The sequence below is a fragment of the Pelophylax lessonae genome (assembly GCF_965119305.1).
Source record: "Pelophylax lessonae genome assembly, chromosome: 6".
Taxonomy (NCBI): domain Eukaryota; kingdom Metazoa; phylum Chordata; class Amphibia; order Anura; family Ranidae; genus Pelophylax; species Pelophylax lessonae.
In genome coordinates, this window is record NC_138773.1 from 209,965,220 (window position 1) to 209,982,991 (window position 17,772).

A 17,772-nucleotide genomic window follows, 5' to 3' on the forward strand; every position below is an offset into this window, starting at 1 on the left:
CATTTGTGAGGAAACTATGAAGTGGCTGCGTCTGTCAGAGGACGTAAGAGAAAATAGAATTTTTGTAAGGACTTACTATAAAATTATTTTCTCTGAGTCCTCTGACAGACGCAGACCCTGTCCCTCTATATGGGGTTGGTTGTCTTTTCCTTCACTGCTTGCTACAAAACTGATTAGTAAGCTTGGTGTGTCTGGGGTAATGTCTAAAGGGACAGCCCCTAAGGGTGTGTTTAGTGAAAAGTTTTTCTATGAGTTTCACTGCCTAGTTTTACTCCTGTAGAGAGCGCATTACCCATTTGTGAGGAAACTATGAGGTGGCTGCGTCTGTCAGAGGACGTAAGAGAAAATAATTTTACGGTAAGTAAGTAAAATTCTACTTTTTCTATACAAAAACATCAACCGGGATCAAAAACCTCTTGACAACCTCATAATGTAGATAAATGGGAAAATCACACATGACCAGGTAATTGTCCCAAATATCCCACTTTTGTGAAGCACTGCATTCAGGTTAAACCACAGTTGGGTACTATGCTTTCACTTCCCAGGCTCTACACTTTGAACAGAATGTGGGGCTCTCATGTGATAAGCAGTCTGGACACCTGGATAAGCAGAATATCCACTCACATTTAAACTTCAGAAGTAGCATGTACAGGCCAGTCTGCTGGTATAGTGACACTCTCCCCAATTACGTGGAGGAAAGCCAGGAGCCAAAGCCCTGGGACCCACTTAGAGATGACAACAGCTGATATCCCAGCCAACCAATGTGGTGTCTACTTCTGGGTACAGGGTACAGACTTCTAGGAAACTGCCATCTCTGAGCAGGTCCCTGTGTGCTTGGGCTTTGGCTGCTGGCCTTTCCTTTTCGCTGGGGCCTGAGAAGTGAAGAGAGAGTTTGCTGTGCTTGCAGCAGCCTGACAGTTTGTGAAAGCAGAGTGCCTAACTGAGGTTCAACCTGAATGCAATGCTTCACACAAGTGTGATATTTTGGACTATTACCTAGTTATTTGTGATTTTTCCCATGAACTTAATTTATGTGGCTGTCAAGAGGTATGTGTGCTCTGTTTTTGTTGAGAATTTTCTATCATGTCTTTCCTCAAGTAGTTTTAGAGCTGGATTCTCTTGTAGTATAGTTATTTTAGACACTGTGCACTATTTGTGAGCTAAGGAATTCTGTGCTTGTTTATTTGCATTCTTTTCATTTCATTATGATATATTTTTCTGCACTTGCAGAAAATGTACTTAACCTTAAAAGAGAAAATGAATGCAGCCACCACATCTAAGGACTACTAAGCGGCAGTATTATGCATTTTACACTTTAATCTTGACTGAGGGAAAACCCATGGCTCTAGGTATAGCTGTTTTATTACCTTTTGGGCCAACTTAGATTGCTTTAATGACTGTTTTTTTTTTTGTTTTTTTAACAGATTACATTATTGTATAATTAGCTTTCCCTAACTTTAAAGCAGAATATAATTTTTTTCACTTTAAAGATGGACAGGTTAGTTTTGAAATAATTTTTCTTAACAAACAACCATATTTAAAACAAAGCTGTAGCCCTAAATTCCATTTATATTATAGTATTTCCAGATGACAGAAGATAAAAAGCAAAGTGTAGTCTGAAGACTGCAAAAATTGCTAATTCCGTCGCTCCATCTAAATAGGTCAATAGTAATTAGAAACTTTCAAGCTGTTTAACTATACGTGTATATAACCATTACGTATTTCTTCTGTGTCGCAGATTTCACATACCCTCCTACTGTGTCTGAATACATTACAGATGATGGCAATGGCAGTATTGTAATTTCTATTAAAATATCATCCTAAATGACACATTTCCATATTTTAACAGCACATTTGCTTTCACACAGTAAAAACCAGTTACGTGTGTAGCAGAGCAACAATTCTGATGCAGAGGAACATCTTTCTCTTCTAATGGGAATATTTCTGGGATTCTATCTTCCAGCATCTGTTTCCATTCTAACACACACCACTTTTTTCTTTGTTACAAACATTTACAGTGAAAAACACATTACTGTGTTTGAGTATTTTAGAACTGTAAGATTTTCAAAACACCATTGGTGTTATTTTTACTATTACCATTAATGGTGATCAGTTCTGCTCACTTTTGGGGGAATCTTTACTGGAAAATAAAACTGCTTCAGGAATATATTGCATAGAGGTTAATGTATTAAAGTACACAGCGCCTTGAAAACGTTTTCATATCCCTTGAAATTTTCCACATTGTCATATTACAACCAAAAACGTAAATTTATTTATTTATTTTTTTTGAGATAGACCAATACAAAGTAGCACATAAATGTGAAGTGGAAGGAAAATCATAAATGGTTTAAAAATGTTTTAAAAAATAAATATCTGAAAATTGTGGCATGCATTTGTATTCAGCCTTCTTTACTCTGATACCCTAACTAAAATCTAGTGGAACCAATTGCCTTCAGAAGTCACCTAGTGAGTAAATAGTCCACCTGTGTGTAATTTAATCTCAGTATAAATACAGCTATTCTGTGAAGGTCTCAGAGGTTTGTTAGGAACCTTAGTGTACAAACCGCATCATGAAGGCTAAGGAACACACCAGACAGGTCAGAGATAAAGTTGTGGAGACGTTTAAAGCAGGGTTGGGTTATAGAAAAAAATATCCCAAGCTTTGAACATCTCACAGAGCACTGTTCAATACATTATCCAAAAATGGAAGAGTATGGCACAACTGCTAACCTACGAAGATACGGCCGTCCACCTAAACTGACAGGCCGGGCAAGGAGAGCATCAATCAGAGAAGCAGCCAAGAGGCCCATGCTAACTCTGGAGGAGCTGCAGAGATCCACAGCCTAGGTGGGAGAATTTGTCCACAGGACAAGTTTTAGTTGTGCACTCCACAAATGTGGCCTTTATGGAGGACTGGCAAGAAGAAAGCCATTGTTGAAAGAAAGCGGTAAGAATTCCTGTTTGCAGTTTGCGAGAAGCCATGTGGGGGACACAGCACACATGTGGAAGAAGGTGCTCTGATTAGATGAGACCAAAATTGAACTTTGGCCTAAAATCAAAACGCTATGTTGTGTGGAAAACTAGCACTAAACATCACCCTGAACACAGCAAGCCAAATACAAGGCAATTTTAGAAGAAAACTGTTCGAGTCTGAAAAAGACTTGAGACTGGGTTCACCTTCCAGCAGGACAACGACCCTAAACATACAGCTACAATGGAATGGTTTAGATCAAAGCATATTCATGTTTTAAAATGGCCCAGACAAAGGCCAGACCTAAATCCAATTGAGAATCTGTGGCAAGACTTGAAAATTGCTGTTTACAGATGCTCTCTGTCCAATCTGACAGAGCTTGAGCTATTTTGCAAAGCAGAATGTCCACAGATTTCACTCTCTAGATGTGCAAAGCTGGTAAAGACATACCCAAAAAGACTTGCAGCTGTAGTTTCAGCGGAAGTGGTTCTACAAAGTATTGACTCTTGAAATCAATTTCTTATTTTCCTTCCACTTCACAATTATGTTCCACTTTGCGTTGGTCTATCACATTAAATCGCAATAAAATACATTTACATTTTTGGTTGTAACATGACAAAATGTGGAAAATTTCAAGGGGTAAAAATACTTTTTCAAGGCACTGTATGTAAACCCTCACCTTGTAAAACAACCCATTCGGTTTAAAATAGAAATAAAAGGCAAAACATTTATGTATACATATAAAAAATATTATGAATACCTTTTTCTCTTTTTTAGAAGTGATCACATACCTTCTGTTCTCAGCTGCATAAGGAGAAGGAAGGAGAACAGCATCACACTGATCTTCTATAAAACTCAAATAAAATAAAACAATCAAAACAATATATCAAACCTTTAAATTGCGAATCCAATAATGATAATAGACAAAGTGCAAGTCCAAATTCAGTGAAAGAAATGTCCAAAGTCCAATTTTCAGTGCCAGTAGGAAATTCCGAATTCAGTGAAGAAAATGTACAAATAATAAAATCTAGATTTCAATGCCAGTGATGCTTGCAATCCCAGCCTGAAAATGTATGTGCAAACCACCACTAAACACCCAATACGGTATGTGCTCACCTTATACTGTAGGTAAGCCCTAATAATAAGAGCTAATGAAGCTCTAATTGCACCAATGGGTCTGTAATAGCAGCTCTAGGCGAAAAATCGAATGACTATATACACCTTGCCCATAAGTGATCAATATCTAAAATCCCACAAGCTGGTCACCAGCCTAGTTTAAAAAGAGAGAAGCCTCATAGTGTTCACTGCTTTAAAAACACTTTATTGTATAAAAACAGTATGCATTTACATTAAAAACAGTAGCAGCAGACCGAAATGCAGTTAAATGAAAGTACTGACCTGCCTCCTCCCCTCACATCTCACGGTAGGCGTTATAGGTATGCTCCAAAACCTGCAGGAGTTGACTGCCCCCTGGGTATTGCTATCTCTCTCCCAGATCGAATAGGCTCCACGCTACAAGTTTTGTCACACTAACGTCATCAGGTGTCCCTGATGTTGGCTAAGAAATTACCTAAAAGTCTTCAGAGTATATCCGGGTAACTCCATGGAATGAATAAAACTAGTCTGTGAACTACTAATGTTATCCAGCAAACATTTTTAGGAATTGTATCCAGGGGTGTAACTAGGAAAGCAAGGAGGGGGGGGGGTGAAAAAGGGGCAGAGAGTGCAAAAGGAGTGAGCAAGGTAGGAGGAGGGATTGGGAGAAGAGAGTGGGAAAGGGAGATAAATGTGGGAGGGTAAGAGAAGTAGTAGAGGGGTGGAGGGAGGAAAGGGAACAATTGAGGGTACAGAATGTTTTTACAGCTCACTCCCCAATTATGGTCTCCCCCATAATCAGGTAGTGTACAAGCAGCCGGCATCTGAGCTGACAAGCTGTCATTTTGGAATCTGCCACTAGTGCCGTCACTACCTACTCCATAGTCTGGCAGCAAGCAAGGATTTTAAACCTGCCTTCCTCACAACCACCCCCCCCCACCCCAGGTTCAATGTGCACAATCTTACTGCATGCCTGAGGAGATTCAGAGCACCCCTCAAAAGGTCAGATGAGTGACAGAATAGAAAATTGGCTTTGGGACCTAGGGACACACAATGCAAGATAAAACCTTGGGAGCCATGCCCAGACCCCACGCTGTGGGGGTCTCAGGACTAATGTCTCAGGAACTGCATGGGCGCTCACCTTGGCACTTGGTGCAAGGCTTTGAGTCAGGTGCAATGTGCTAAACGGGTCCAGGGCCATGGTTCATTGCTATGAAAACCCAGTCCCTGGAAATCCTTTTATAGGTATTTCCCCCCGTATCTCTAACTATTACTATAAAAACAGGGCTTGTTTTGAAATGTATTCACCTCGCTGTGTAAATCTTTCAATTTATGGCACCTAAATTCAGCCACTCAGAGCTTCGCTTCAGGTGAATCACAAGATGTAGCACTACAATACTGAGCTCACATTTTACTATTGCTTCCCCTAAAGCCCTTAAAAGCTACTCGGGTGCTTCCTCCTGCACTTTCATCTCAAGAATTATTTACAGAACTCTCTACACCTGGGTTATCACATACTTACGGAGATGCTTACCCTGTGTTCTGAACCCTGTTCTATGAGTACCCAACAGGGCAGTACCCTCACTTGTAGCTAGGGAGGAGACCAGATGAAAGGACGCTCATGCAAAATTGGAGGAGAACATTCTCTCTGCCAAAAGCCTGCGCAACACTTAACCTCAGAGTGACGATGCATCCCTTGCATCTGAGCAAGAACCGGCTCCAACACTGGTCTCAGCATTTGATTCTAGCTGTAGTTTAGGCACACAAGTGGCCTATTTGACTAAAGCAGATTTCTCTATCTATAGTATGTTACATTTCCTTAGACAGATTATGGCCTTAACACAGCCATCTTTGTCCAGGGTCCAAAAACGCCACACCTCTTCTCCTCCCATTTCTTAATCTGAGTCAGATCTCAATATGTTGGTTCTAGAGGATGCAGACACAGAACGGAATGCAGAGATTGAGGTAGTTTTGGAGGTAGCTGTAGAATATTTTTCTTCTCCAGATTGCCACTATATATAAGGAGCATCAACATGCTTGAAAACATTGAAAATCCAATTGCCTCTATGCATAGTGTGACTTAACTCTTCTCTGTCTGTCCCATACCCCTTTGGGTCACAAAAAGACCTGCAAAATCCTGCAATTCCCAGTTCAGCGGAAAAAGAATTTGCAAAGAAGTGTGCAATGCCGGTGGTTGATCCTGCCATCTCTGTCCTAAACAAACATCTCACTTTACTTACTGAAGATGTTCCTTCTTTTAAAGATTCTTCAGATAGAAAATCTGAGATGCAGAAGTGGTAATAAATGCTCTTTAAAAAAAATAATAAAAAATAATCATGTTATACTATGCAGTGGTTTTGCACAGAGCAGCTCCGATCCTCCTCTTTTTGGGTCCCCCGCTGGCGCTCCTCCTTCAGCCAGTGCCCCTACTAGCAGGCCACTTTCTCTGGGGGCACTGGTGTGTGCTCTCACCCAAGCCCTGCTCTATGCGTCTATAACACACATAGAGCCATGGCTCGGCCCCACCCTCTCCTTATTGGCTTACTGGCTGAGACTAACAGTAGCAGGGGCCAATGGCTCAGCCAGTAAGGAATGAGAGACCCGGGAGAAGCTCGCCTCTCATGCACATTGCTGGATCGAGAGGGAGCTCAGGGGACTATTGGGGGGGGGGGGCTGCACACAGAAAGTTTTTTACCTTCATGTATAGAATTCTTTAAAGGCTCTTTTCAATCTTGCGCGCCAGCCCTGCAACCAGCTCTTGCTATAATTTCAGTATGTCAAGATGCAGCTAACTGATATAGTGAACTCTATGTGGATGCCCCCAAATAGGGGTGTCATACTCCATTTCATCGCTGGCTGCATTAGCATTGTGGTTGCCCTCAAAGAGCTGGTTGTAAGACAATATAAATGTGTCTACTCTTTATAAATAATTGCCTCTGCATTTGATTATTACTGGTTTTAGTAATACCTTAAGACTTAAACTGTGAAGGGCAGGTGCAGACCAGCACAGAACCCAGTCACACTCCTGTAGCAGATAATTATGAAAAGGATAGGTCGCATGCCACTGGTATCAAACACGAAAAACATTATTTGAGATTGCTCAGACAGAACATGGTTCTGCCATGGTTTTCTGTCTGAGCACTCTCCAATAAAGTTTCTTGTGGATGATACCAGCATGTGACCCTCCATTTAAACTGGCATAGAACTGTATTATTCTCATAATAATTATAAGCAGATGCCCAGAGCACCACCCCCTTACATTAGAATGGCAAGAAACCCCCCCCACCATTAAAAGTCAAGAGTCCTCCACCCCCCTCCTACATCACAGTGCACCCCCCTTACCTTGTGCCGCTACTAGAAAGAAGCAGTGGCAGAGCTGGACAGCACAAAGTGCAGGGTCTGGAGGACCAGAGGAGGGCTGGAGTCAGCTGCTGGACTCTGCTGAATGCTCAGACCAGGGTAGGCAGAAAGGAGAGGGTGTTATGGCTGCACAAAAAGGTGCAGAATCTAGGAATTCTGTCCTCCTCTCTGCTGCAGACTGCTGAGATGGGGGTGGGGGAGGAAGATGAGCCTCTCTGTGGCTGCACTGAGAAGCACAGGATCTGGCAGACAAGCTATTTTGTTCTCTCTGCTGCTGACTGCAGGGACAAGAGGGGGCTAAAGGTGAGGGGGTTGCCACAGCTGCAGGAATGGAAATGGCCTGGTGGGCTGAATTCAACCCACGGGCCTTGTGTATGGCATATGTGCCCTAGAACATGTCATGAGACGAATATCCAGAATGGCTTTAATCTCTATTCACATGTACAGAATCTTATGGCTAAAAGATGGGCAGCTGAAGATGCCTGCAAAAGGTGCCCACACATATGCCTTTCCAAGGAAGGTATCTATTTGGTGAGGCACTTGACTAATTCATCAGAGGTCTCAGAAGGGAAGTTTTTACTTGATTTACCATGAAGGGTCCTTCAACCTCTCTCCTCAGGGGCCCCTAGCTCCTCAAAGTCCAGAGGACGTGTCCATTTTAACTAGGCTTCAAATCCTAAGTTTAGCCCTTCCTTGTGTACAAGGCTTGGCCCACATAGAAAACCAAATCTTCCCCAAAGCCTTCTTCACAATGAAGAGGAGTGGGGGACGTCTTTTACAGTTTGCCTCTCTCAGGGTCACAGTTATCCCAGACCTGTGGTTTCAAAGGGGTAAAAAAATAGAGTTCAAAACTTAACCCCTCACAGTTTTCTTTTCTCAAATCAACCCAAAACTGCCAAAGGGCAGTTAGATTTGCAGAATAACCTGAACCATCTCTTGTCCCAGAAAGTCGTTATCCAAGTACTGCCACAAGAAAAATTCCAAAGATTTTCTTCAAACCAATTCATGGTACCAGAGTCCATTATTGGTATTAATCCTATTCTGGACCTAAAATCCCTCAACAAATACCTTTTGAATTCCAAAATTTCACATGGAAAATCTGCAAGGTAAATAATTTCCTCTCTGCGACAAAGAGCATTCATGGACATTCAAGATGCCTATCAACCTGTTCCCATTTACCCACCTCATCAGTGCTTTCTGTGCTTCTCATTGGCAGACAACCAGTTATTTGGCTTATCCTCTGTTCCCAGAATAATCACAAAGGTCTTAGCAATTATATTTGCCCTTCTTAGGACTCAGGGTATCTGCTTGTGTCCTGTACTGCACTCAAAGATATGGATTACAGGAAAGACAAAATTCACCTTTTTTCATACGCCCATATGCTATACTCCAAGTTTATGTAAGTATAGGCATATATCTAAGCACACCTGCATAAAGCCTCCCATGTCTATGGGCAGCTATTTGCAACACCTGGACTTTACAGGAGGGGAAAATATAAGGGAATTTACATTGCATGGGGTTATGTACCTGTGTGCAAGTGGCCTAAGAAATGATCTGAAATACCTACCTTATGCTTCACTCCCACGGGCTTTCTCCCCTGTATACGACCTGCCTTGTGAATTGCTTTACTTCACCAGTTGTCAGTTGTGGACTCTCCTTCATCATTGCCTACATTGTGGGACCAGCAGTCTTGCATTTTAGATAAAGACCTCTAGGTCCTGTCCCCATCCAGAGGGCAGAGTAGGGCACTGGCTGCAGTAGAAACGTGCAAAATGTATATGCTACTTAGACTATTATTATTATCATTATTATTATTACAGGCATCTATATAGCGCTGACAATTTATGTATTTTCATTTGTTTTCATGTTGTATATAAACCTCAGTCCCTGCCCTCAAGGAACTTGCAATCTAAGATCCCTATTTCATCTAGGCCCCTCTGTCATATTAGGGCCAATTAGCCTACCAGCATGTCTTTGAAATGTGGGGGGGACATCAATGCAAGAACAGGATGAACATGCAAACACCATGCAGGTAGTGTCCTTGTTGGAATTTGAACCCTAGTGCTGCAAGACATAAATACTGATCACTAAGCCATGATGCTGGCTTTGCTGTGCTGTGGAAGGGTGGAACACTACATACTACTTTTTCTTTTTTGCTTACTGGTCTTTAGCCCTAATTTGATGTCTGTATGGGATAGATGCATTATACTTTTGTTGTTCCCTGGCTGTCCTGTTCTCTGTTATGCATTACTATTTAGTGTCTCACTAATCCTTAAAAAGTGGGAAACTAATGAAGGCAGAAAAGCCAGCTTATTCATACTTCTTTTGTGTTTGTGGATCTCTGAGTAGTTCAGCTGAAGAATGCACAACACAAAATGTCTACAAGTTATTAGGTCATGCTTCTATTTTTACATACCAAATGCAGGTTTGAAATTTATTTCCATGTTCGGAGTGTGCTTTCCTTTCAAATTTTTTTTTTTTTTTAAATCAAGTACGAATTCATTGAGATGTCATAACCATAGACAAAGGACAAGAAAAAAAAATAGTACAAATATTTATTGCAATACACTTTGAATGGCTGCCTCTGTGCTGATATATCAATTCCTCCATTCTTAGCACTGACCCCTTTTGTTCACTCCACATCTGAGGTGTTGGGGGGAATGGGAGAGATCCAAAGTAGTAAAAGGAGCTTGTGGGTCTGAAACAGGGCTCTAGTAGCCACCTCTTTAGCATACCTGTCAGTAATTATGGCATCAAGCATACTTAAAATGCAGTATTTAGCGTCTAAGGGGATGGACACTTGTAGGATGGTATTCATCGTGGAGACAAATCGAGCTCCAGTATTGCTGTAATTTTGGGCAACTCCACAGCAAATGAATTAAGTCTCCCACATCCCTATTACATCTCGTACATATAGGATCAGGTTGCAAATCCATAGAATGTAGCCTGTACGGGGTGCGAAGAACTCACAGTAAAATACATAATTAAGAGTCTCTGTGCCACGTAAAGAGAACAGAGCCATACATCCTCGAAAGCCTCCTCCCACAGATCTCCACGTTTATCACCCACATCCTTTTCCCATCTCTCACACTCTAAATTAGCGAAGTTTTACCCCCAAGTATACCCCTATTAGCAATGCATAGCAATGAGATATAAATCCCTTTGTAGAGGATGTTTGTTGCATGTAAGTAAAAATTGAGGTGGGGACAACTCTGAGGCCCCTGGGGACCGCTGAGCTGTCACAGCATGTTTTAATTGTAGGTAATAAAAAGGTATATTAGAGGGAATTTTCCTATCCAATTCTAATTTTATTTTATGTATTCAGAAGGACATGCCCATTCCGATCAATAGAGCATGCTATCATAACTGGTCGTGGTTCCAAAGACCCTGGCATTTTTTAATTTCTTTTGTAAAACAAAAGAAAAAATGTAAACGAAAGTCAGTGGGGCATCAGATCAGTCTTGTAATGGAGAAGTATTTGATTTTTCATGAGAACAAGTATTCCAACTAATATGTCTCCTGGAATTTTCCACGGAAGTCTGTTCTATTTTCATTCTGTCTTTTATTCTAAATATTTGAAGTTTATCTTTAATATCGGCTTCAAGGTTCCTTTTTGTGAAGTCAGCTTCCTATGTTTAGTTAATACCATGAAGATGGGTAGGGCGTTTAGTTGATATAGACATGTCTTCTACTAAGAAATCAGTCAGCGATGAGTATCTTGAATCTTGTTTTTTTTTTTTTTTCTTAAATGTAGAGATACAGAACTTTTATATAATGACGTATTTATAGAACTCACTTATTTAAACATCTCTGTGTTGAAATCCATAAATGTTTAGCTATAAATGTATTATCTGTATAAGCCTTTCAGGCCTTAGCATGATGTGTAGTTAATATCTTATTGCCAGGACAAGTCTAGTAGCCAGTTGAAAAATTGAGGAGCCAGGGAAATGCAGCCAGTCTCTATGGTGACGAGTATTTTCCAATTCTATTTTACTGACGTATTTCAAAAACGCAAAGTAATGCGTGTAAATATAGCAATAAAATAGGCCCAGACAACTGTCATTGCCATTGCTTTGCTTTTTTTCTCTTTGAACAATTCCATACAGACAGTACTGATTCATACTGCACATATGCACAGTACTGACTCTTATGCATGCACTCAATCTCACAGTACTAAAACATCCATAGCTTCCAACCGTCCCTGATTTGGAACAAAATCCCTAATTTTGGTCTGATCTATATAGTTGTATATAAAATGCACTTTTTTTATCTTTTTAAAAAAGTGTTTCCTAGTACTAAACCTTTTATCCAGTTTCTAGATTGCTACAATTGTACATTTCAAAAGCCAATATAAAGGAATATTAGTGGTAAAAAAGCACTTTTCTCTTTCGCTCATCGATGGACACAGAGCTCCATAAATCATAACTACTAGATTATATTGCCTCCTCCAGGAGTAGGACTAGGCAGAACAAAAGAAAACCTGGCTACGCCCGCATCCTCAGCTGGTATATAACCCCCCTGTCTGCTCTAGGTAATCAGTTTTAATCTGTCTAGTCAGGAGTAAGGACCTAGGCTCCCTGCCGGGATCTCTTGGTCCTAGAAATTTTTTTCTCCTTCCCAGCATCTTTTTTTTTTTTCCTTTGGGAGATCTATAATCAACTGCCGGGCTGGGCAACGGGCTGGATAATCTAGATCCACTGGTCCCCCCAGCCAGCGAGCGCATGCAGATTGCAGCTATGCTAGGTCGGCCGCAACATAGCCTCAGGGAGAGAAGCTAGCTCGCGAGTTAAACTTCTCGCAAAGTCACATACAACCGAGCGCTGGTCTGAGTTGCAGCGGTCCCTTGGCTGACAGCTGCCCTACTTCGGTGGCAAGGATTTCTGTCTGGGGCATTGTGAGGGAGGCGGGTATCAGATCCCTATCCAACACACTAACTCTGACCAATAAAACGGAGTGGCCATGGGCTGTCCTGAGTTTATGGCAATATCAGGTCCCTCCTCTATAGACAGTTTTATACCACTATTCATATCTTTCAATATGTACCTGTTACATTCTTGAAACTGGTAGATTATGGTTCTACCTAAACATAGGATAGCTCAGATAAACCTGTCACCCAGGAAATATCTGACAGCTATCTTCCCTTCTATATGTGCTAGTGTGGTCATGTATGACTTTAATTCGTTCAGTGGGACATTTCTCATTTAAATATATACTGATTGTTAATGTGTCATGTTGCTGTCTGCGTTTATGAATCGTGTGTGTATTTGTTAAGTTTTGAATAGGGCAGAGCTCTATGATTTGCCTTTTACGATCCCCATTAGTTCTGGTTATCCTTAATGGATTTGGTCAAAGTTTTACGATAGGCCTGGACAGAAGAAATAGACATCCTGCCAGGACTCAATTAGCATTTTACAGCTCTGCACAGGCCTAAGTGCTAGTTTTTGATGTCTCTGAGTTGAGATAATGGCTCTTTTGAAGTGTAAAACCTATGCATTCCATGAATTAAAGGAGGAGGGAGGGGGAAATGTGTAATTGTTCTGCAAGACTGTCCATGGGTTGTCCTGGGTTTATGACAATATCAGGTCCCTTCCTTACGGGCAGTTTTATACCACTATTTATATCTTCCAATATGTACCAGTTGGATTCTTGTAACTGATAAATTATTGTTCAGCATTGAATTTCTCATCCAGGGATACTCACAGATACACTTGTCACCCAAGAGGCATCTGACAGATATCTTCCCTTCTATATGTGCTAGTGTGATCATGTATGACCTTAATTCGTTCAGTCAACATTTCTTATCCAAATATATACCTATTAATAATGTGTCATGTTCCTGTCTCAGTTTATGAATCGTGTGTGGATTTGTTACGTTTTGAATTGGGTAGAGTTCTCTGATTGCCTTTTACTATCCCCATTAGTTCTGGGTATCGTTTAGGGCATTGTCATAGTTTTACGATAGGCCTGGACAGATGAATCAGACATCCTGCCAGGACTCAATTAGCTGTTTACAGCTCTGCACAGGCCTAAGCGCTGGTTTCTGATGTCTCTGAGTTGAGATAATGGCTCCTTTTAAATGTAAAACCTATGCATTCCATGAATTAGAGGAGGAGGGGGGGGGGGGGGGTAATCACTGCGGTAATGACTGTCGTAGCTGACCTATAATGACTAAACAACATGGCCGCTTGCTACAGCTTTTTGTGTGTCCAGTACAGGATATCATTAGAGGTGTCATCAGCAGGAAGGTCTGCCCTCACCCATTATTGGGGTAGGGGGACATTTTCGCTGGTTTCCAGCCCCGTGGACCTCTTTCGTGAGTGTCAAGGAGGTCCCTGAAAGATTTGTTTTGGGGGTACCAAAAAAGGGGGGGGCAAGGTTTGTCCTTTTCAGGTCTCCTTGTGCGGATTGAATTCCTGCAAAGGTTCAGGTGATGTCCAGACTACCTAAGGTCCCCCCTATCCTTGTCCAGAGAATTGAATTACCTAGGTCTGATTTTATTTCTGACCAGGGTGTTCCTTCCTTTGGACAAACTTCAGGAACCACAGGCCATGATTCACCGGCTTCTGTCACACAGATAGTTCTCTCTCCCATTTTGCGTACAGGTTCTGAGTCTGGTGGTATCCACCTTCAAGAGAGTTCTGCTTCCACAGTCCTGCATGCAGTTCCTTCAGCAGGTTCAGGAGGTTTGTGGCGAGGTCACAGGTTCCTCTGGCAGACGCTGCAAGCATCCTAGGGGCACAGAAAGGCCAGTATCGTCCTCGGCTCAAGCTTCTTTCAAAGTTCCTGCGAGGAATCAAGGGAGAGGGTCTTCCAATCATTCTGGTGGCTGTTAACATCCCTTGGGGGCTTCCTCACCGAGACGACCAATTGTACCCAGGGCTGATCTACCATCCTGCTTTACAGTCGCTGGTTTTAATGGCTTAGCTATTGAAAGCCAGGTACTAAGGGATAGAGGTTTGTCTGGATTAGTGATCCCTACTATAGTGAAGGCGAGAAAGTTGTCTTCCAGCAAGATATACCATCGTACATGGAAAGTGTACATTTCTTGGTGTGAGCCGATTGGTGCTCATTCTCGATCCTTTTCTGTGGCTCAGATCTTAGCCTTTCTTCAACGGGGCAATAAGCAGAAGTTGGCCTTGAGTACCATCAAGGACCAGGTGTCTGCCTTGTCAATCTTCTTTCAGCGACCCCTAGCCACGCATTCTTTAGTTTGTATCTTCAATCAGGGGGTTCAACATGTGGCTCCACCTGTAGGATCTCTTTGGCAGCCATGGGATTTAAATTTAGTGCTCTCGGTTCTCCAGAAACCTCCATTTGAGAATATTCGAGAGATCCCCTTGCCAACCTTATCCCAGAAGGTGGCATTCTTGGTGGCTATTACATTGGCCTGTAGGGTGTCCGAGTTGACGGCGTTATCCTGTTGAAGTCCCTATTTAGTGATCTATAGGGAATAAGTGGTTCTTCGTCCCTGTCCTTCATTCCTGCCAAAAACTTGTCAGTGAGGACATTGTGTTGCCTTTCTTCTGTCCCAAGCTGGCTCATCCCTGGGAATTTGCTTTGCATATCTTGGATGTGGTTCGGGAGATTTGGGTGTATCAGGAGTCCTTTCGGAGGTCCGACCCGCTTTTTGTGGTTACGGACTGACCAAGAAAATGGCTGGCCGCTTCTTCGGCTACCGTCTCCAGATGGATCAGACTGACGGTACCTCAGACCTGCTCCTCCTTTCCCTGTCACGGCGCATTCTACTCATGCGCTGAGTACTTCTTGGGCCTTCCGTCATCAAGCATCAATATCTCAAGTTTGCAAGGCGGTCACTTGGTCGTCTGTGAATACTTTCACAAAATTCTAGAGAGTAGATACTTTGGCATCTGCGAGTTTAAGAGGGGCTTTTCCCTCTTAAGGGGTGTTTTTTCTTTCAATTTTTATTTTTCAGATGGGGCTCCGGAGACCCAGTTAAGGCTCCTGTGTCCAGGTTAAGGCTTCTTATGTTTAGCCTTGGGTTATTTTCTCCACCCCCTCATTTTCCTTTTGGCACTGCTTTTTGGACGTCCCAGTAGTTATGTTTTATGGAGTGATGTGTCCATTGATGAACGCAAGAGAAAATAGGATTTTTGTACTTACCGCAAAATCCATTTCACTGAGTTCATCAACAGACACAGCACCCACCTCTCTATGGAGTCTTGATGCTTCTAATACTGCTTGCTACTAAACTGATTACCTAGAGCAGTGAGGGAGGTTATATACCAGCTGAGGACGGCCCATGGGCGTAGCCAGTTGTTGGTTTTTTTTCTGCCTAGTCCTACTACTTGAGGAGGCAATATAACCCAGTAGTTATGATTTATGGAGTTCTGCGTCTGTCGATGAACTCTGAGAAATGGATTTTACGATGAGTACAAAAATCCAATTTTTTTCCTTAATGCAAGGAAAGCATTAGGGAAAAAAATGTGCTTTAGAACCACTTTAGTGTATCAATATTAGTAACCAGCTATCTGATACTTGTTTAACAAGCTTGAATGACTATGTGTGGGAAAAGAGAGCCTGTGAAACCTATCCACAGCTAGACATGACAATCTTTTTGTGATTTCCAATCACAGGACCAATCTGATACTTTCCAGTGGAATCACAGTTCACTGGTTTATCTTAATACAAGTGTTTATTTGCACAGTCTATGTAGAATTGTACATTAACAAAGAATAAAAAAAAAACACTTGCAATTCATGCATTGTACATTTCTCCTTGGATCAGAGCAATTGGCATGTTTGTATTCAAATGAATCAGTGAACTGAGATTCACCTCGAAAGTGCCAGACCTGCCTCCATCTGTTAGTTTGAACAGCATACCGCCACATTCCTCTCACTCCCTGACACACTACCATCAAAAGAAACCATAATTGGTCACTTTTGTCATTTTTATCCTGTCCTCCTCCCTGCCAGTTAAAAAAGTGCCAGCAAGATGGTTTACAACACATCCATGCTTGTAGAAAATGTGTGTGTTCATTTATTTTTTAGGGATGAACTGAGATATTCTCATTGGCTTATTATATTTGACTGTCATTAAATGTTTGTTGAATGCAGCATTGCCTTCTTGAATCTGTGTATGTGTCATCACTTCCATCATAGGTTAAAAAGGTGTATCATTCAAGAGGCTTTCTTTTTGCTCATAACAAGACAAAGTGACATGTTCTCTTGTACCATACCGAACCACTAGTTGGGTTGTGGTGAGGAGACCCAAAGCCACACAAAAATAAATCATCTGAAAAGTACCACATTGCTTCTTTAAAATAAAAAGATGTTGACAAGTATGACTTAGCTGTCTTTTATTCTTATTACAGATGATCCAAGAGAGCAAGTCTCTGATTGAATCAGCAGATATTATACATGACAAGATACAGCAGTGTCAGAAAACAGGTAAGCTAATGTTACAGTGCTCCCATGCACATGGAACATCAGGCCAGCTGGGAAGCACAACCAGATTGTTGTCAATTGACTTGTAATTATATCAGAAATTAATTTATTATTACCAGAAATATTTGGTAAAATGGCTTTCAGATGTGTTACATTTAAGATGGCCTTGTTTTGCTTCTTTCTATGTACGTAGCTCTACATCGACCACATTCATAAGATGAAAAGTATTTATTTCAAAGGGCATACATTTCTTCAATAAAAGTGCACTAGCTGGGTCTTTCTGATTTAGCATAGATGCATCAAATGCAATATGTAGCGGGTAGATCGCTAGAGATTTTCTAAAATGGCCAAACACCTTTCCCTCATCCTATCAGTGTTTGCCAGGAAAATGACCCTTCAGAGTTCTCCTTACAGCAACTGCACCAATTCCTGAGCTGTGACTGCACTCTGTACAGAGGCCCTTACAAAGCATTTCTTTGAGCCATGTAGAGCTTTTTTGGACCTACATAGTTAATGAGGTTGTAAAAAGACACCAGACCTCTAAATGCACACACAGACATCAGGGCTTTAAATCACCCACCTGATATTTTGAAAGACTCTGCAACAGAGACCCACCAATCCTATAACCCAGCGGTCCCCAACCTTTTTGGCACCTGGGGGGTTCACAGAGTCAGTCCTCTGCCCCCATCTCATTATAACCCCCCTTTATATCTGTGTCCACAGTCCCCCTTTACATCAGTTCCCCCTTCACACCACATTTTGCAGCCACCCTTTACATCACCGTGCAGTCCCCTTTACATCACAGTGCCCCTTTACAGTGCATTTAATGTAAAGGAGGCTGTATTGAAAAGGGGCACTATGATCTAAAGGGGACTACACTGTAAAAAGGGGCACTGTGATCTAAAGGGGAATGCACTGTAATGATTACAGTGCCCCTTTACA

The 17,772-nt window shown here is 41.7% G+C and overlaps 1 protein-coding gene across 1 annotated transcript in view; it reads left to right on the plus strand.

Annotated features, from left to right (window-relative positions):
• Positions 1-17,772, plus strand: part of PLCL1 (phospholipase C like 1 (inactive)) — a 472,369-nt gene that overhangs the window by 369,507 nt on the left and 85,090 nt on the right. The window contains 1 exon segment of the mRNA XM_082261768.1: positions 16,758-16,833. Within this exon segment, the coding sequence (XP_082117894.1) occupies positions 16,758-16,833 (76 nt within the window).